We start from the raw sequence: 15266 nt of genomic DNA on the forward strand, positions 1-15266 counted from the left end.
CAGCGTACTCAGGACAAATTGGACAACAACTTTTGGGGTCCAATTTCTCCTGTTACCCTTGGGAAAATAAAAAAATTGGGGACTTAAAGATCATGTTTGTGGAAAAAATATGATTTTTTTATTTTCACACCCGGGCGTTATAAACTTCTGTGGAGCACTGGGGGGTTCAAAGTGTTCACCACACATCTAGATAAGTTCTTTAGGGGGTCTAGTTTCCAAAATGGGGTCACTTGTGGGAGGTTTTCACTGTTTAGGTACATCAGGGCCTCTCCAAAGGCAACATGACACCCGCAGACCATTCCATCAAAGTCTGCATTCCAAAACGTCACTACTTCCCTTCCGAGTGCCCATACAGTAGTTTTCTCCCACATGTGGGGTATCAGCGTACTCAGGACAAATTGGACAACAACTTTTGGGGTCAAATTTCTCTTGTTACCCTTGGGAAAATAAAAAAATTGGGGACTAAAAAATCATGTTTGTGGAAAAAATATGATATTTTTATTTTCACGCCCGGCGTTATAAACTTTTGTGAAGCCCTTGGGGGTTCAAAGTGCTCACCACACATCTAGATAAGTTCTTTGGGGAGTTTAGTTTCCAAAATGGTGTCATTTGTGGGGGGTTTCCACTGTTTTGGCACATCAGGGGCTTTCCAAATGCGACATGGTGTCCGATCTCAATTCCAGCCAAAAAAGTCAAATGGCGCTGCTTCCCTTCCGAGCTCTGCCATGCACCCAAATAGTCGTTTACACCCACATATGGGGTTCAGCGTACTCAGGACAAATTGCACAATAACTTTTAGGGTCCTGTTACCCTTGGGAAAATAAAAATTGGGAGTGAAAAGATCATTTTTGTGGAAAAAATATGATTTTTTAATTGTACCGCTGTACGTTATAAACTTCTGTGAAGCCCTTGTGGGTTCAAAGTTCTCACCACATATCTAGATAAGTTCCTTGGGGGGTCTAGTTTCCAAAATGGGGTAACTTGTGGGGGGGTTTCCATTGTTTAGGCACATCAGGGGCTCTCCAAACATGACATGGAATCCGATCTGAATTCCAGCCAATTTTGCATTGAAAAAGTCAAACGGCGCTCCTTCCCTTCTGAGCTCTGCCATGCGCCGAAACAGTGGTTCCCCCCCACATATCAGGTATCAGCGTACTCAGGAGAAATTGCACAATAACTTTTGCAGTCCAATTTCTCCTGGTACCCTTGGTAAAATAAAAAAATTGGACCTGAAGTAATTTTTTTGTAAAAAAAAGTTAAATGTTCATTTTTTTTTAAACATTCAAAAAATTCCTGTGAAGCACCTGAAGGGTTAATAAACTTCTTGAATGTGGTTTTGAGCACCTTGAGGGGTGCAGTTTTTAGAATCGTGTCACTTTTGGGTATTTTCTATCATGTAGACCCCTCGAAGTGACTTTGAATGTGATGTGGTCGGTAAAAATAAAATGGTGTTACAAAAATGAGAAATCGCTGGTCAACTTTTAACCCTTATAACTTCCTAACAAAAAAAATTTTGGTTCCAAAATTGTGCTGATGTAAAGTAAACATGTGGGAAATGTTACTTATTAAGTTTTTTGTGTGCCATATCTCTGTGATTTAAGGGAATAAAAATTCAAAGTTGGAAAATTGCGACATTTTGAAAATTTTCGCCAAATTTCCATTTTTTCACAAATAAACGCAAGTTATGTGAATGAAATTTTACCACTGTCATGAAGTACAATATGTCACGATAAAACATTGCCAGAATCAGTGGGATCCACGGAAGCGTTTCAGAGTTATTACCTCATAAAGGGACAGTGGCCAGAATTGTAAAAATTGGCCCGGTCATGAACGTGCAAACCACCCTTGGGGGTAAAGGTGTTAAAAGCCAGAATTCTGGTGTAAAAGCTTTGAAAATTTGCAAAATGTAGATGCAACTGGGAGCTGTGCAAAAATGTAGCTACTTTTGGCGTTTTCAGACCAGTTTCTCCCACCTCTGGATAAATGGGTGGGTCTGAGGACCCACAGAGGCGCACGTCACTCGTCAGGCGTGGACCTCCACAGGCTGGAGATCACAAAAGAGGATGCATGACAGGCACCATGGTGTTTCAGGCTACCCCCTGCTGTACAGACATCCAAACTAACAACCATGTTGGATCGCAGCTCTTAAATGCTTCTGTCAGTGATTGACAGTTGCATTTAAGAGGTTGATAGCAGCAGTTGGCGGACCCTGTGTGGAGCAGGCTTATGGAGTGTGAAGGGGTTAAACACAGGAAAGAAAAAAAATGCCATTTCAGTCTATGCACTACCATAATAAAGTGCAATAAAAAGCAATAAAATCATATCAATAAAAATATTAGCTTAAAAACAAATCGTCATCATCTATCTCCATGGATGGAAAAATAAAAAGTTACAGGTCTCATATAATAACGAGTGGCGCAAATTTATTATTTTACAAGTTTCAGAATTTTTCGTCACTACTAAAAGATGAAAAAATTACACATTTGCTATTACCGTAACTTGCACCAAAACACAAAACGTAAAAAAACAACGATGAAATTGTTTTGTTTTTCACAATTTCATTGCACTTGGATTCCACCCCTATTTTCTCGTACATTGTATGGTAAAATTAATGATGTCATTCAAAATTACCAGCAAAAATTGGCCTTTCTACTTCTGTGTCAACGGAAAAATAAATCTATGTCTATTGGAACAAGTAGAGGAAAAAACAAAAATGTTATAATGAAAAATTCCAAGGTCTTCAAGTTAACCTGTCAGGGCCCATAACGCAATTAGCCTACAGATATTGGGCTATTATGCAGGTTAGTAGCGTTATGAAGGTTCCCGACTGCTGTGCTGAAAGTGTGGCTACCAGGAGAAAATGTAATTTATTGCTCCCAGGAGTAGAGATGAGCGAATTTGTTCGGATTCTGATTTTGACATATTCAGGCCATATTTGAACACGATTCGTGCAGAATGTATGTCTTTTGATCAGTTCCGAACATGTCCGGTAATTTCTACTCCCTTTGACTCTAATGACATTCGGCTGTGTTCGACAAATATTGCAAAAACTATATTCGAGTCCGATCATATTCGAAACCGAATCTGAACAAATTCGCTCATCTCTACACAGGAGCTGCCGACTTTCTATCATGTAGGCATCCCTAGAGCAATTAGGCTGTGTTCCCATGATGAGCTTTTGGTCAGTTTTTGATGTTGCAGGTTTTCTAAACCATTTCTGCACCCATTAAATAAAATTTGGTTACTTGCATTTTTTTTTTAAATAGCATTGAAAAAAACTCACCAAAAACTTGTCATGGGAACGTAGCCTTACGGTCACCGTTCAGAGCATTGGCTGTAACCACGCTCGGGCACTGGCAGCCTGTTCTGCACTGATGCACTAAAGAACCGGCTGTCAATCAGTGCTCCCTGGAGAAAAAAAGTTAATTATTTCCTCACTTTCAGTACAATGGCTGGGCACCTTCGTAACTCCCATCAAAGTTTGTATCCTCTTAATACATTGCAATCATCATATTATATAGCGCTGTGTACTTACAATTGCTCATTTTGCCTTCCTACCCAGTTAATTACTCTCTTTTCTCTGCTGTATGTAAAAACACGGAGTCTCTTTTCCCTGCAAAAATCATTCCCCTTTTCAACATCTGACTCAGCTGCTCCACTCCTCCCCTCTTACATAGACTTTTGAAGTGACTGATGACTTGTGCAGAGAAAATTGAGCTCCTGTTTCTACGTAGCGCTTAGAAGGATTCAACTAGTCAGTCTTTAATCACATGATGACATAGACCTCATGGAAAAGATAATTAACTAGGTAGAAAGGCAAAATGAGCAATTATAAGTACACAGTGCTCTATTATATGATGCTTACTGTATATTAATAGATAAAAAAACTTTGATGGAAGTACTTCTTTAACCTGCAGATTAACTCTATATCTGCAGATTCATAGCATTATCGGACGTGATAGGTACAAGAGTTATGCAGGGTGATGATTAGCAATGCAGTTTATATGCTTCTACAGACCTTTTTTCATGTGTATTTGCTGCTGTCTACCACATATGCTTTTTCAGGTCGTACAGATATAGAAAAATTTATGATCCACATATTTTTAATTACTATTGAACATAATTTGTGAAAATTTCTCTGGACAATTGCAAAATAAGGATTTAGCAGTTCCACTGTGAGTTGTTCTTGTTTGTAATATTCTATCCAATTGCTCATCAGAAAATCCATTACACTGTACGTATCTCAGATTTGGAGCCATGTTGTCTTCACACAAATCTGCTTTTGTTTCCAGGTATACAGCTATAGTGAAACCCATGGACATTCAAGCCAACAATGCATTGACCAAGATATGTATCAAGGCTGCTCTAATCTGGATATTATCTATGACCCTGGCAATCCCAGAAGCTGTTTTTTCGGACTTGCACCCTTTCTATGACAAAGAATCCAATAAAACATTTGTCAGCTGCGCCCCTTACCCACACTCCGATGGACTTCACCCAAGAATACACTCAATGACTTCCTTCTTGATCTTCTATATTATCCCTCTATCTATTATTTCAGTATATTACTACTTTATTGCCAAGAATCTGATTCGGAGTGCATACAATATTCCTGTGGAAGGAAACGTACATGTGAGGAGACAGGTATGATTTTACCGTTTCTAAAAATTGTCGCAAACAGGAAATTATCGACAATGCATTCCATCATTGTGTTAGTTATGAATAGAGAGCGAATTTGTTCAGATTCGGTTCTGAATATGATTGGAATTGAATATTGTTTTTGCAATATTCGAACACATCCGTACGTCATTAGAGTCAATGGGAGTAGAAATTACCGAATATGTTCGGAACCGATCACAAGACATACATTCGTCACGAATATTGTTCGAATATGGCACGAATATGTCAGAATCAGATTTGGGGACAAAATCCGAACAAATTTGCTCATCTCTAGTTATGAAGTATTGGTTGCAGCCTCTGCTTTTTACCATTGTACTGTAGAAGCAGAAGATTTTCTTTTTGATAATTGACTCCGAGGCTCAAGTGTTTGGAGTAGGCTGTAGTATACACATTGTCTATGATCAGTTCTTTTCTAGCAGGCAGGGCTAGCGATGTATGGGAAAAACTCTGCTCAGAGAGCCGTGAAAGGGCAATAAGGGGTGAATAGGCTTCCTTTGGGCTTCAACAATTGGAGGTTTCTGTACTCAGACATCCATAAATCAAAACTTAGAACTTGTCCCTATGTCAGAAGCTTCAAAAAGGAAAGATAGATTTCAAATAATATATGCATAAGACAATAAGAAATTGATTTCGAGTTTTTGAACCTTTCTCTGAAAGCAATAGATTAGCCTACTTTTATTGATATGTCCCTCCTATTAGAACCCCATCTAAAATAAAGTAAAAAAAGAATGTCATGTCTATGGACATCTTTAACATTTTAAAAATTATTTAAAGATATGTTTTGGTTCAGTTTGCATTTTTTTGCTTCATTCATTTGATATGCAGTTTGCAGCCTGATCCAAATTTCAGATTTTGTGGGAGAATCTTTTCCAATAATTTAGGCTGGATATGAGGTCTGTGTTTCCAGGGTTCTGCTGACTTTATTAGCTCATATATTAGCACAGCTTCTGTCCAAGACTTATTTCCCCTTCATGTCCCTTCCTCCTTATCTGCAGGCTGTTTTTTTTACCTTCCCGAAATTGTAGTTTCTTTTCTCTCCACTCTGTAGAGATCTGTGTACAACCCCCTCCTTTCCTGCTGCTATCTCTAACATTGAGAGAAGGGAGGGAAAGATCAAAGAAGACAGGACAGAAGCTATGATAAATTTGTGTCAATTTTAAAAAGCATTCAGCTAGATAAAGTACTTACAGCCGATTTGCAGCAGAAAAATGCTAGAACTTTTTTTCATTACCGTAATTGTGCATTTATGAAGCACAAATTCTGTGCGAAGGAGTACTCTATGTGTTTGCAAACAGCCAAATTGTGCTAGAAGGTGTGATAGTGTGTGCATTTTCATGATTCCCCTCTATGGAAAGTGCAAGTGGTTGATCACTTGACTATATCACTTGATCACTTCCTTTCAGGAAGAGTTTCCAGTAGGTTCATTATCATTACAGGCCCGATTGCAATGACAGGTAACAACTCTTTACCCAGCTGGTAAAACGGGATCCACTATTTACAATAAAGGATGTCACCTCTTCCTGTTCCCCTTTCCTTCGCAATGAGCTGTTCACATTCTCATTAGATGCTTCAATACAAAAGATAGGGTCTCAGACTAGACTATTGCTGTTAATGGATATGTAAATTTCCTGAAAAAAAAGGAAGTATGAGTGTACAATGTAGAATAGCCAGTGTGAAAATGGCAAGATTACTATTTCTTGCTTTTAGTACAGATTGTGATATAGAAAATAATCATTCCAAAAAAACCCTATAATTTAAACAATAGGTCATTTACTTATTTCACATTCCCTTTAAAGAAGAACTGTACTTTCACCGCATTTTGGATACATCAATAATACAGGTAAAAAAAATAATATATTATCAGAGAAAAATCTGCTTCTTCCCCCTGCCTCCTAAACATATCAACCACTTTGAATATGCTAATAGCCTCATCAGAGAGGAAGAGGACTTGAACTCTTGTGCCACCTATTGAGGCAGCAATCCTAAAAGCCAATATCGGCCCTTTGACAAGCCTTGTCACATGAATTAGGATAAGGAGCAAAACCAGGCTCATCGCTTACAAATTAATTTTTTGAGGTGTTTGCCCCTCACCAGTGCCAAGCAAGAGGTCTGATTTGGTGGGTGAGAGACCTCTGTGTTGTGATCACTTTTGACCTGTCTTCTGAGTTTGGGCTCCCTCTGGTGGTTGCTGTTGGTAATGGAGCTGGTCTGTCTGACAGAAGTCAATCACCTGAGGAGGATGATTGGAGGTCAGGTGTTACAGACTGGAGAGATTTAAGTGAGCAACCTTCCCTCAGTTGTTGCCGGTGATTTGGTTTTCTTCCTGAGCATTTTGGAAGTCTGCTTGCCTCCTGCTTTGCCCTGCATCTTTCAGATAAGTTATTTGTCTGCTTGAATCTTTTTGCATTTGATCCATTTTTTGCTTTTCTCTGATTTTTGCTTTGCTGCTGTGAGTTCAACCTTGTTCCCTGCTGGGACCTGTGCTGGACTCTGTTCCATTTGCCACAGCTCATGTCAGTCTTTTCAGAATTTCTTGTTAGGCGTCAGGTTTCTGCATCTGCTCTGCATGAATCCAGAGCCTCACATTCTGCGGTCTCCTGTGGTCTTTCTACTGCAGAGGAGATTACTTTGCAGCAGACCACTCCAGAGACTAAGTCCCTCTGTGCTCCTACTGGGCATGCTCACGAGGTGATCGCCCATTGGAGATCGAGAGTCATGTGCCCAGGTCCTGCTCCAGATCTCATTGGTCCATCTTGGAGATCTGGAAGGTCCCGCACGGCTATAAAAAGCGCGCATGACCGTTCGGCCATGCGCTAGTATAGACTATACTTGCTATGTGTCAATGGTTGACAGATGTATGATTCTGGTGACTGACTCATTATAAAACTCCTTCCCTCTGATATTACAAATGTAGATAGGGAATTAGTTCAGCTGTCAGCGCCAGTCAGTGGCAAGCCTTAGGCCACTGTGCACACTGCACCTCTACGTTAGCGTCCGACATTGCGCTTGCTTTCTAGCTTTGTCGTTGAGCGGCAGTGTCCTTCGCCGCGCTGCAGTTGCAGCCCTTCTTGGCGCTCGTAGTAGCGACGCCGCACACACGGTAGGTCTAGAGGGACGCAGCTCCTCTGTCTTAGTTCCTGCTCCTGTGACCAGATACCGTGTGTGCATTTACCTGAGGCCTGTGACACTAACAGGCTCAGTGTTTTTTGTATGTTTATGTTGCGATGCCTCTGTGTGTGAACAGAGCCCGCTCTGCGCACTTCGGGTGAAGTTGAACGCGTGCGCATTATACCGCCATATTGCTCCTCTGTCATTACCTAGCAGCAGTGTAACACCTACTGCACGGTGGACCCCGAGCGGCGAACGCACTTTATTATTTATTTCTATTTAGTGCGTTCCGCCGTTTCTAACAATTTCTAATCCCCTGTTATATCAGTATCTTTTGTTTTGCATCCAGTTCACACCAGAGTTCTGATTTAGTGGGGGAGAGGTCGTGTGGCCTCAGTATTTTTGCATATCAGACGTGTTGGATTTTTTCTTAGGGTTTTTTGCATGATTGCAGACAGCATCCTTTCCTGTCCTGTTCTATCTAGACAGTTTGGGCCCCATCATTTGCTTACTCTATTTTCTGCCTGTGTTTTGTGCCTCATCTTGTCTCACCGGCAGTATATGTTTGGGGGCTATCTATGCCTTTGGGGTTCTTCTCCGGGGCAGTTTAGCTTTCCCATTTCTCTCTTTAGGCTTAGTTAATTCTTTGGCTGTGCCGAGGCGTCTAGGGCATTGTAGGTACATCCCACGGCTAATTCTAGTTGTGTCGTCAGTTTAGGGGTCTGCAATCCGCTAAGTTACCAACCTCTCTGGTTATCTGGTTGCCTAGCCTATTCCCCTGCTATCCTCCTCAGTTACCTAATCATAACACCTCTGCCAATGGGTGTAAGGGGAAATGTTTCTCCTTGCAGAGATTGACAAACTTGCATAAGGAGACTTAAAGGCAAGGCTCATTAAGGGAGTGATATTTACTTTTAGGATTGCTTTCCCAATAGGTGGCAGTAGAGTTCAATTCTGATTCCTCTCTGAAGATGTTATTTGCATATTTAAAATTCTAGAGGAGTATTACATGGCCTATAAGTCTCCTTATGCCAGCTTGGCACTCTCCACAAGGAAGAACAAGTCAAGATACTGTAGATTGCCAGCACAGGGTAAGGTGACACTGCATATTTTACTCTGATGGAGGGTTTCCAACTTGACTCTTTATGTTTGCTGGACAGCTTAACAAAAAATCACGGACAGAAAATATTTTTTATGGACAAATTGGAAAACCATAATAAATTATTATGATTATAAGTGAACCACATTTACAGCCCATATTTCTGATATGGAGACATCAGCTGCATTCACTGTGAATTGTAAAATGATTACAGACAAAATAATCTCTCGAAGTTTCTTAAGCTTCAGAAAATTCATGGACGCTTTAATTTTTTTTACGGACAGGGTAAAAAAGTGCCCTATTTTTACGAACTGTCGTGGAATTTCTGGATGGTGGGCAAACTAGCTCTGTTATGAATGGGTAGCTGAGGAGGAAATAAAAAACAAACAAGCTAAGTCTCAGAAAACCTAAGAGGTTGGTAACTATGCAGACTGCAGACCCCTGATCCTAACACGCAACTAGCAGCAGCCGTGGAGCGTTCCTACGGTGGTCCTAGACGCCTTGTCACAACCGGAGAACTAAATAAGCCTAAAGCAGGAAAAGAGGAAAACTAACTGCCCCAGAGCAGACCCCAAAGGAGAGACAGCCCCCCACATGTATTGATGGTTAAACAAGATGAAAACACAAACAAAGGCAGGAAAATAGGCCAAACTAACTAGAAAGGACAGGAAAGGAAAGATACTGTCTGCAATCTGCCAAAAAGCCCTACAAAAATGTCCAACACAACTGATAGCAAAATAAACCCTGAAGTCACTAGACTTCTCCCACTATATCAGCACTCTGAAATATTCTGAGACAGAGCAAAAAGAGGCCAATCCAATAAGGGACAAAAAAGACAATTTGGCAAATAAGTGTGGAAATTCAGCCCAACCCAGCCGGGCTGGCTGACCACACAAAAAACTGAAATGACCAACAAGAGCAAGTGTGAACATTAGCAAAAAACCAAACTTATCTTGGGAAGACTGGAACAGAGCTGAGTCCTAGACCTGAGAAGCAGACTGAATCACCAGCACAAGGATATGGCGTCGGCTGTCTTATATCCATTCTGATCCTCCAGAGATCCAGTCATCATCGTCCTCACCAGGTGGCAGATCACCACCACTTAAGCCAACCTCTCTACCTCCTGTCACCACCAGAGGGAGAACGGAAGGGGAGCTCTCAACTGGTGGAGCAGAAAATGAGCTCATAACAGTACCCCCCCTTGAGGAGGGGTCACCGAACCCTCATCCAAGCCACCAGGCCGATCAGGATGGGCCCGGTGAAAAGCACGACCCAATTTATTGGCATGAATATCAGAGGCAGAGACCCAAGAATTATCCTCCTGGCCATAACCCTTCCATTTGATCAAATACTGGAGTCTCCGTCTAACCAAACGAGAATCCAATATTTTCTCTACCTCATATTCCACATTGCCTTCAACCAACACAGGGTCAGGAGGTGCCGCCACAGGAACTACTTGCTCAACAAACCTCTTCAACAGGGATTTGTGAAATACGTTATGGATTTTGAACGTAACTGCAAGAGCCAGTCAAAAAGAAACAGGATTAATAATCTCCAAAATCCTATAAGGTCCAATAAATCTTGGCTTAAATTTTGGAGATGCAACCTTCATAGGAATATTCTTAGACGACAACCAAACCATATCACCCACTTTAAACCGGAGACCAATGGTCCTATGCCAGTTGGAAAAACGCTGGGCCTTTTCCTGAGAGAGTGACAATTTATCCACCACTTGGTCCCATATCTGCTGCATTCTAACAACCACAGTGTCCACACCTGGGCAGGACGAAGATTCCACTTGCCCTGAAGAGAATCGAGGATGAAACCCAAAATTACAGAAAAAGGGTGACATCAAGGTGGCAGAAATAGCTCTACTGTTCAGCGCAAATTCGGCCAAGGGCAAAAATGAGACCCAATCATCTTGATCAGCAGATATAAAACATCTTAAATAAGACTCCAGGGTCTGGTTTGTTCTCTCAGTCTGCCCATTGGTCTGGGGATGAAACGCAGAGGATAAGGATAACTGAATTCCCAGATTGTAACAAAAGGCTTTCCAAAATCTGGAAACAAACTGGACCCCTCTATCGGACACAATGTTCTCAGGAATCCCATGTAACCGAACCACCTGTAGTAAAAACTACGGTACCAACTCAGCGGAAGATGGCAACTTTGGGAGTGGTACAAGATGGACCATCTTCGAAAATCTATCACAAATTACCCAGATAACAGTCATTCTCTGAGAGACAGGAAGATCAGAAATAAAATCCATTGAGATATGGGTCCATAGCCTCTTGGGCACCGGCAGGGGCATCAGCAACCCAGTAGAACGAGAACAGGGTATAGACTGAGAACAAGTTCTACAGGACTGTACAAAATTCCTGACATCACGAGATAAGGCAGGCCACCAAAACGACCGACTTACCAAATCTCTGGTACCAAAAATACCTGGATGACCAGCCAATGCGGAGCAATAGACTTCAGACATCACTCTCTTTCTCCACTGGTCCGGAACATACAATCTTCCCATAGGGCAATGCTCAGGTTTATCCTCCTGAAATTCCTCCAGGGCGCGTCTCAAATCAGGCGAAATGGCAGAAAGAGCTACCCCCTCACCTAGGATAGTAGTAGGCTCGGTCACATTAAGAGAATCAGCAAAGAAACTCCTAGAAAGGGCGTCTGCCTTAACATTCTTAGTGCCCAGAAGAAAAGAGACAACAAAATTAAAACGCGTGAAAAACAAGGCCCATCTATCCTGTCTAGGATTCAAGCGTTTGGCCGACTCCAGAGAAGTCAGATTCTTGTGATCGGTGAGGACCACAAATCGATGTCTAGCTCCCTCCAACCAATGACTCCACTCCTCAAATGCCCATTTCATTGCCAACAATTCCCGATTCCCCACGTCATAGTTGCGTTCAGATGGGGAGAACTTTCGAGAAAAGAAGGCACAGGGATTCATCTTAGAAGTCACAGGGTCTTTTTGGGACAAAACAGCTCCTGCACCAATCTCAGAAGCGTCTACCTCCACTTGAAATGGAAGTGAGACATCAGGTTGCTGTAAAACTGGAGCTGAAGTAAACCTCCGCTTAAGCTCCTGGAATGCTGAGACAGCCTCAGGAGACCAATTCAGCACATCAGCTCCCTTCTTGGTCAGATCAGTCAGTGGTTTGACAATACTAGAAAAATTACCTATAAATTTACGATAGAAATTAGCAAAACCCAAAAACTTCTGAAGAGCCTTCAAAGAAGTAGGCTGAACCCAACCATAAATGGCCTGTACCTTGGCCGGGTCCATTTCAATAGTCGATGGAGATAAGATAAATCCCAAAAATGAAATCCTCTGTACACCAAAGAGACATTTCGATCCCTTAACAAACAGGGAATTCTCCCTCAAAATCCGAAACACAGTCCGGACATGTTCCACATGGGAATCCCAATCACTAGAAAAGATCAAAATATCATCCAGATAGATGATCAAAAACTTATCCACAAAGTCTCAGAAAATATCATTCATAAAGGGCTGGAAGACAGAAGGGGCATTGGAGAGCCCAAAAGGCATCACCAGGTACTCAAAATGTCCCTCCGGAGTATTAAACACCGTCTTCCATTCATCCCCATGCTTGATGCGAATTAGATTATACACCCCCTGAGGTCAAGCTTAGTAAACCAGCAGGTACTCTTAACTCTGGAGTAGAGTTGAGCGAAACGGGTCGAAAAAATTCAAAAGTCGCCGACTTTTGGCAAAGTCGGGTTTCATGAAACGAAACCCGACCCTAGGATGAGGTCGGCCAGGAGGTCGGCGATTTACGCGCCAAAGTCGCGTTTCAAAAGTTTGTTTTGCGCTCTTTTTCAGCCAATCAGGATCCACGGACACTGTGGGCAACGTGATGACATAGGCACGGGTCACCACCATCTTTCAGAAGGGCATGCAAGTGATTGGCTTGCTTTGGTGGGCGTCACAGGGGGTATAAAAGGGCGTGCACGCCGACCGCCATCTTACTTCTGCCGATCTTAGCATAGGGAGAGGTTGCTGCTGATTCTGTAGGGAGAGCGTTAGGCAGGGAAGAAGACCAAAAAACTGCTTCTGCTGCTAGCGATTTGGCCTGCACAACACACCAGTCACTGTGTGTGCAGTGCAAGGGGAGGCTATATAGTGGTGTATCAGTGGTGTTGGTTGTTGGGCTGCCTTCTAAGGCTTCCTGACATTCCTGCATTGCTGTTTACCCACTGCTCCGCAAACTGCTTTTTTAAAAGTAATCCCAATTTTTTTTTTTGTCCTGCTGAGAAGAAAAAAAAACTGCTTCTGCTGCTAGCAATTTGGCCTGCACAACACACCAGTCACTGTGTGTGCAGTGCAAGGGGAGGCTATATAGTGGTGTATCAGTGGTGTTGGTTGTTGGGCTGCCTTCTAAGGCTTCCTGACAGGCTGGCATTGCTGTTTACCCACTGCTCCGCAAACTGCTTTTTTAAAAGCAATCCAATCTCCCTTATCCTCTAGTCACTTTGGTCACAGCTGTGCCATCGAGCTTGTCACATAGCGCTCAGATATTCATTGGGCCTCACACAATCCAAAAGTGTCCAGTGTCCAAAAGTGTGTGCAGAGATTCAAACTCTCACTTATCCTCTAGTCACTTAGGTCACAGCTGTGCCATCGAGCCTGTCACATAGCGCTCAGATATTCATTGGGCCTCACACAATCCAAAAGTGTCCAGTGTCCAAAAGTGTGTGCAGAGATTCAAACTCTCACTTATCCTCTAGTCACTTAGGTCACAGCTGTGCCATCGAGCCAATCACATAGCGCTCAGATATTCATTGGGCCTCACACAATCCAAAAGTGTCCAGTGTCCAAAAGTGTGTGCAGAGATTCAAACTCTCACTTATCCTCTAGTAACTTAGGTCACAGCTGTGCCATCGAACCTGTCACATAGCGCTCAGATATTCATTGGGCCTCACACAATCCAAAAGTGTCCAGTGTCCAAAAGTGTGTGCAGAGATTCAAACTCTCCCTTATCCTCTAGTCACTTAGGTCACAGCTGTGCCATCGAGCCTGTCACATAGCGCTCAGATATTCATTGGGCCTCACACAATCCAAAAGTGTCCAGTGTCCAAAAGTGTGTGCAGAGATTCAAACTCTCACTTATCCTCTAGTCACTTAGGTCACAGCTGTGCCATCGAGCCTGTCACATAGCGCTCAGATATTCATTGGGCCTCACACAATCCAAAAGTGTCCAGTGTCCAAAAGTGTGTGCAGAGATTCAAACTCTCACTTATCCTCTAGTCACTTAGGTCACAGCTGTGCCATCGAGCCTGTCACATAGCGCTCAGATATTCATTGGGCCTCACACAATCCAAAAGTGTCCAGTGTCCAAAAGTGTGTGCAGAGATTCAAACTCTCACTTATCCTCTAGTCACTTAGGTCACAGCTGTGCCATCGAGCCTGTCACATAGCGCTCAGATATTCATTGGGCCTCACACAATCCAAAAGTGTCCAGTGTCCAAAAGTGTGTGCAGAGATTCAAACTCTCACTTATCCTCTAGTCACTTAGGTCACAGCTGTGCCATCGAGCCTGTCACATAGCGCTCAGATATTCATTGGGCCTCACACAATCCAAAAGTGTCCAGTGTCCAAAAGTGTGTGCAGAGATTCAAACTCTCACTTATCCTCTAGTCACTTAGGTCACAGCTGTGCCATCGAGCCTGTCACATAGCGCTCAGATATTCATTGGGCCTCACACAATCCAAAAGTGTCCAGTGTCCAAAAGTGTGTGCAGAGATTCAAACTCTCACTTATCCTCTAGTCACTTAGGTCACAGCTGTGCCATCAAGCCTGTCACATAGCGCTCAGTTATTCATTGGGCCTCACACAATCCAAAAGTGTCCAGTGTCCAAAAGAGTGTGCAGAGATTCAAACTCTCACTTATCCTCTAGTCACTTAGGTCACAGCTGTGCCATCGAGCCTGTCACATAGCGCTCAGATATTCATTGGGCCTCACACAATCCAAAAGTGTCCAGTGTCCAAAAGTGTGTGCAGAGATTCAAACTCTCACTTATCCTCTAGTCACTTAGGTCACAGCTGTGCCATCGAGCCTGTCACATAGCGCTCAGATATTCATTGGGCCTCACACAATCCAAAAGTGTCCAGTGTCCAAAAGTGTGTGCAGAGATTCAAACTCTCACTTATCCTCTAGTCACTTAGGTCACAGCTGTGCCATCGAGCCTGTCACATAGCGCTCAGATATTCATTGGGCCTCACACAATCCAAAAGTGTCCAGTGTCCAAAAGTGTGTGCAGAGATTCAAACTCTCACTTATCCTCTAGTCACTTAGGTCACAGCTGTGCCATCGAGCCTGTCACATAACGCTCAGATATTCATTGGGCCTCA

At 42.7% G+C, this 15266-nt stretch overlaps 1 protein-coding gene across 1 annotated transcript in view; it reads left to right on the forward strand.

Moving 5' to 3' along the window:
- Nucleotides 1-15266, forward strand: part of GRPR (gastrin releasing peptide receptor) — a 173400-nt gene that overhangs the window by 114568 nt on the left and 43566 nt on the right. The window contains exon 2 of the mRNA XM_073564763.1: nt 4293-4644. Coding sequence (XP_073420864.1) covers nt 4293-4644 — 352 coding nt within the window. The remainder of the gene's footprint in view (nt 1-4292; nt 4645-15266) is intronic.

The sequence above is a fragment of the Dendrobates tinctorius genome, unplaced genomic scaffold (assembly GCF_039654945.1).
Source record: "Dendrobates tinctorius isolate UK_male_01 unplaced genomic scaffold, ASM3965494v1 ptg000016l, whole genome shotgun sequence".
Lineage (NCBI taxonomy): Eukaryota > Metazoa > Chordata > Amphibia > Anura > Dendrobatidae > Dendrobates > Dendrobates tinctorius.